At 52.8% G+C, this 6,026-nt stretch overlaps 1 protein-coding gene across 1 annotated transcript in view; it reads left to right on the top strand.

The window, feature by feature from the left end:
* The window catches only part of MYO5C (myosin VC), a 103,203-nt gene that overhangs the window by 42,491 nt on the left and 54,686 nt on the right, over window positions 1-6,026 (top strand). Inside the window, exons 13-15 of the mRNA XM_045286468.1 lie at window positions 1,258-1,265; window positions 4,317-4,398; window positions 5,524-5,664. Of these exons, the coding sequence (XP_045142403.1) occupies window positions 1,258-1,265; window positions 4,317-4,398; window positions 5,524-5,664 (231 nt within the window). The remainder of the gene's footprint in view (window positions 1-1,257; window positions 1,266-4,316; window positions 4,399-5,523; window positions 5,665-6,026) is intronic.

The following is a 6,026-nucleotide window of genomic DNA, read 5'->3' as shown; positions in this document are numbered from 1 at the left end:
TCAGCCCCTGCGGCCGTTCCAACCCCTTCAAGGAAATCTATCAAGACTTAACCTTTTGGAATCCCCCCCAAACAGACACCGTAGCCGTCTGAGCTGAGGTGATGGAAAATAAGGCCCCATCTAGAGTTTGGTCTCGACCAGGTACCATGCTGCCTGGTCTCCAGGCCTTGTGCCGCTGAAACAGCCTGGGCCCAGACACTGGCCCAAGGCCACGCTGCGGGTGAGAGACCATGGTGTGGCGCACCCTCCGCTCTGAGGTCCCCGCACTGTCCCTGAGGTGCAGGGCAGCGAGCCTCAAGGGGGAAGTGTACCTTTTCCCCTCCCCAGCAGAGCCGACAGTCCCGGTGCCTGGGCCCCGGTCCAAGCCCACATGCCCACAGGCGCAGAGCTTACCCCTCCACCCACTGGCCTTTTCTCCACCGGCCCCCTTTCCCTAACTAAATCTGCTCCTCAAACCTGCACCAGCCCTCCTCCGAGAGCAGGCCATTCCAATACTGAGGGCAGGGGTGAGGAACTTCCACCCTGCAGGCCGGAGAAGGCCCAAGAAATCACCAATACCAACAACATCACACCCCTCACCAAAGAGAAGCATTTCCAGCCATCACAGTGGGGGGAGGTGACTAAATGTTTGACCCTTTTTTTCCCCTTAATATCTAACACACTTATTAAAAATTGAAGAACTCAGAAACGACCCGTTTCTGTTGTGGTTTCTCACTCGCTGCCTTCAAGTCTAGGCCAGGGCGAGGTGATCCTACAGGACCCGCTGGGTTTCCGAGACTGTAATTCATCACAGCAGTAGCCTGCTTCATCTTCCTCCCCTGACCAAACACAGCAGCTGATAGTTTAGGTTGCTCATTTCACGTGGCCCCCAAATGATGCTAGAACTATCCAATTGGCCCTGGGCAGCAAAAAGGTTCCCCCGCCCCGACCCCCGCCCACCTTAGTGGACGCAGCTCTCACAGGCCCTTCTGTTCGTCCCCTCTCTGTGCTTCGTCTTGCTTTTCCAAACCCTGAGCCCAGTTCATTGTCTGCTGAGGGTGCATCCAGAATGGCCCGAATAAGAGGAGTCAGGCCAGCGTGGACAGGGCCCCAGGGAGCCACCGGCACCCAGCCTCTGTTAACAATCACCCTCAAGCCCCTCCCCACAGCCAACCCTGGTTTTTCAGGGGCCAAGCTGTGAGGCGGCCCCACACAAGGCAGCAAGGCACGCCACTGGGGTGGGCGAGAAGCAGCTCACCACCTCCCCTCCTGCCCCAGACAGAGGGGTGAGCCCTGCCTGCCGGGAAGGGTGGAGGCAGGCATGGAGGAGGGGCGTCAGGTGCTGGGCTGACCTTTACCCAGCTGAAGAGAACCAACTTTTCCCAGGGCTGTTTGATGTGAGACAGGACCTCGCTTTGTTTGGTTTAGCTCTTAAGTTAAATACATAGGACTCCCAATTAACAGTATCTGTCAACGGTTATAAAATACTAATACATTTCTGGGATAGCCTCATAAATTATTTACTTTGTCTTGTTCTTAAAAAAAAAAAAAGGATGTGAGTAGCCGGTCAAAACAGTTCGAGTAAACGATTAATTGGCCATGGTCTTAGTGACCAAAGATCTTTCTCACCGTGGTGGGAACACATGGTTGTTCTATCAGTCTCTAGTCCGCAGTTTTGTGTGTGTCAAATGACTTTGTAAAACAGTCGCTCCTTGTAGCTACTTAGGCCGCTTATGGACAACGAAACAGGATTTGGGCTTTGGGTTCATGGTTCAGGGTACATGGTTTCATGGGACATCCCAGTTAATTGGCCTAAGAATGTGTTTAGGGCTTCTGTTCTACCTCCAATTTCATTGGTTAGTACCTGGGGTTTTTCATGCTGCTGCTTAAAACGTGTTTACTTTGTGGTTGACAAGTGCCAACCCAGCCGTTTCTATGGAGTTATGGAGTCCTGTCCCCGGCTGTATGGCGACGTTCACCCTCGTTGTCAGAGTTGTTCTTCCTCCGTTCGCCTAAAACTCCCAGCCCCGTGAAACTCCCAGAAACACCAACCCGCAGCCATGGAGTCGATGCCAACTCATAGCAGACCTACAGGATAGGGTAGGACTGCTCCTGTAAGTTCCAGAGACTAACTCTTTACGGGAGGTGAAAGCTAGTGGTTTCAAACTGCGAAAGGTTGAGTTGGCAGCCCAACGCCATAACCGCTATGCCACGGGGCTCCGTGCAGCCCCCACCAAGTTCCTACCAGATCGTTCAGGTTGCTGTTGTCAATTTGACCCCCGTGTGGGTCGTCCTTCAAAGGCCTGATGCTCAAGGCCGACCTTTGTAAGCAGTTGGCCTGCACGGTCGCCCGAATTCCTCTTTAAATCTTAAGCCAAACACGGCCCCTGTCTTAAGCCAAACACGGCCCCTGCAGACACTTTACAATCCTGAGAACTGAGCCTGCGTCCCTGACTCGGGCTTGCGGGAACTGCTGAGTCGGTGTATGTCTTGCCGCTTTGCCTATATTCTCAACAACAGCAACGAAATTAATTTAAAAACTCCCGAGGACTTTAGGCGGCACGCAGTGGCACTCAGTGACCCAAAGACCAGGCTCCCTCTGGATGGAGGGCATAGGAGCCCCGTGGCACAGTGGTTACTCGGAATGCTAACCCCACGGTCAGCACTTTGAAGGGCTTTTCTACTCCTGTCAAGAGCTAATGGTCTCCGAAACTCACCTATTCTACCCTGTCCTGTAGGGTCGCGATGAGACTCTTGGCCTCAACTCCGTGATAGTGAGTTTGGGTTTTACTGGTTTGAAGGGAGTGCCACGTGTCTAGCACCTACATCCCTCCCAAATGGCCCGGCAGAAAGACTTCTCTGATCATCTCCCTAGAGAGCTCAGGCGAGCTTAGAGATGCCAAGGGGACAAGAGTCTAAAGTTATAACATTTTCACATGAAGCTGACTTTTCTTTTTTTAGTGAATCCGATTCAATTCAATGGCAGTTCATTTGGTTGGAGAAGCTAAAGTGCATCTATGGTATAAGGCTTAAAGCTCATCTCCCCGGGTGGTTATATAACTTTGGCTCCTGAAAACCCTGCCCATGGGCCTTGCTGTAGTCTTGGAGCATGGGGGAGGGGTGGGGGGTGAGGGGGTCTTTTGCCTCTTCCCCAGGTCTAGACCCGGCCTATTAAGATGACCAGACTGGCCTCTGGACTTCTGGATCACCAAGGCCTGCAGTGTTGAGTGGGTTCTGCTCCAGCTCCCAGCTAGAGGACAGTCCAGCCCACCCCTGCCCTGGTCTTCTAACCTGAACCAAAGGGTCTCAGTCAAGTGAACCAAGACTCCCAGGACCACACGGGAACCAGCAGGATGGGGGGGGGGGCAGCCCTGTGGTCAAGTAATATCTACGGCACCACTTGTTGAGCTGTTGGTTCTCAGAGGGCCGCCAGCTTCTCCAACCCTCATCTGTACCAGTGGAGACCCAGTAGTTCTCCATGGAGGGTGGCTTTCGAGTAAAGGGAGGAGATGTGCATAAAAGATAATTTAGCTCTGGACCGAATACCTACAAGCACTCCACAGGCCACTTCTGGGTGGAGGGGTGGTGCTGCCTGCTCTACGTAATGTCTTACAGAATGGGCCAATCCAGACCTCTGGCTTCTCTCTGGCCTGCGATAACCCCTGGTCTCAGCTGGCTGGAGCCGAGAGCAGCTGCCCCTTGGGGCCGTGGGTTTGGCTCAGGCCTCACACCACATGCTCTTCTATTAGGTCCAGCCTGCTGTCCACTTCTGTCACTTGCCCGGGTCCCCTGGGCTCTTGGTGTGTAGGTCAGGCAACTCACTGGCAGTCTGGGCTCAGAGGCTGGCACGTGCCTATCTTATGTCGGGTGGGATCCACTGGGCATTAATACCCCTGCCCGTTTCCTCCACAAACTATGAGTACCCACTGGGGAGTCAAAACTCAAGAGGCCAGAAATGGGGGAGGGGACAGATACTAGGATCCAGTATGGAAAGGAGAGGCAGGCTTTCTTAAGTGAGTTCCACATGCTCCCGTCTATGAAGTGAGGCTGAAAATGCCAGTCTTGTGTGGATTAAATGGAACACCGCCTTGGGACAGGCCTTTTAGAATGCCTGCCTCGTGGTGGTGGTGCATACACACCGTGTTCCTTCCTGCTGCTTGGAAAAAGGCAATTTAGAAACTGACTGCCTGTGTGTGAAAGCCAGAAAGCCTGAGCTGTATTTAAAGCTTGCAGAAAATGCAGCAAGCCGTTAAGTTCTGCAGTGTGTCTGAAAAAGATGTGCCTGTGGACATGTGCCAATGTCCTTGAAGTTCTATTGTGTTTTCACTGTATTCCAGTTTTGAAACCTTTGATGTGAACAGCTTTGAACAGTTTTGCATCAATTATGCGAATGAAAAATTGCAGCAGCAGTTTAACCTGGTAAGTGACTTTTCTGCCTTCTTGAAAGTTCTCGGGGGGTGCCAGTGGGGGTGGTGGGGACTTAGTATACCTTCTTCAACTCTGGGTTTTCAGGGGAGAGGCATGTGGGTCACTGCACCACCTTGTGGCCATGGCTTGGAATTGCACCTTCCTATTCTCCCACTTGCCTGCTGCTGTTTCCTCTTCAGATGCACACCTGCTACCGTTGGATACAAGACCTAGTGTGCAGCCCGATCAAACGACTTAACCTGTGGCCTGAAGGCTCACATTCCTTGCTTGCCTCCTCCCTTCCTCAGCACCAGGCTAACAACTCTTATCTTTAGAGATTCCGCTTCCCCGGAGAGCCCTCCCTGATGCCTCCGTGGCTTTTCCCGGCTTAGGAAACCTCCCTACATGCTGGCCCGTGTCTGAGCAGCCATCACTGACTGCCCTGTGTGCCTCCAAGCTGGCCAGCTTCAGTGGGTCCTCACACCCGTTGGCCAGGCCTCACTGCCCCTCAGAAACAGCCACAGTGTCTGAATTCTCTAGGGAAGAAGCGAAGGTCTTACACGATCTAACCTCTGTCCCGTGCCATGCCGCCACCGTCCATCTGTCCATGGCTGTAGTCTCTACCTAACACCCGCTCATTCCGTTATCAAACACTCGCTGAGCCTCCACACTCCACACAGTGCTTTACTCCACGCTTCCCGCTCCCCGGCTCCCCGACAAACTCATTCATCCTCCAGGAGGGACCTGAGCCAAGACCTCTGGGAAGCCTCTCCCTGAACAAGTGAGCAGAGATATCCAGTTGTTGGTGTCTCACAGTCTCATTCTTAGGTCACCTGGCTCCCCCCCCAGCACGGCTGCTTCCCAGCCAGAGAGGCAGTGTGTGCTGTTACCCAGGGGCCTGGGCAGGAAGGGGCTACAGGACCACTCTGGGCCCATGCAATGCCCGGGCTACACCCTCCTCAGAACAGCAGTGTTGCTCGTGGTCCAAGGGCTGTTGCCTCTACTTCAGGGTCTTCTCAAAGAAATAAACATTCCAAACAGTCATCAGTCTGCTTTTCCCAAATGTTTCTGTTTTCCTCTCTGGGAGCACATATTAATACTCTTTATTTCCTTTCCATATTAACTGGTGGCTTCCAGCATGTCTTTAAACTTGAACAAGAAGAATATATGAAGGAAGATATCCCTTGGACTCTGATAGATTTCTATGACAACCAGCCAGTCATTGACCTGATCGAAGCCAAGATGGGCATCTTGGACTTACTGGATGAAGAATGCTTGGTAACTTGCCCCAATACCTGCCGCTGCCTTCAGCTTCTGAGTAGTGCGCATACTGCAGAGTTCCTAATGGGCATCTGATGTGTTATCTAAGGCGCTCGGGTGATGAAGTGGTCATGTATTGGGCTGCTAAATACAAGGTCGGCAGTTTGAAGCCAACAGCTGCTCTGTGGGAGACAGCTAGGGCTCTCTACTCCCGTCAAGAGTGACAGGGGCATCATCAGAACAAAAAATCTTACCATAGTGAATGATGGGGGGAGTGCGGAGTGGAGATCCAAAGCTCATGAGTAGACCACTGGAGATCCCCTTGCAGAGGGGTCTCGGGGAGGAGAGGAGCCAGTCAGGGTGCGATGTAACAATGATGA

Source organism: Echinops telfairi, unplaced genomic scaffold (assembly GCF_000313985.2).
Source record: "Echinops telfairi isolate 266 unplaced genomic scaffold, ASM31398v2 ScPeMD7_8;HRSCAF=38, whole genome shotgun sequence".
Taxonomy (NCBI): domain Eukaryota; kingdom Metazoa; phylum Chordata; class Mammalia; order Afrosoricida; family Tenrecidae; genus Echinops; species Echinops telfairi.
This window is presented reverse-complemented; position numbering and strand designations above follow the sequence as displayed.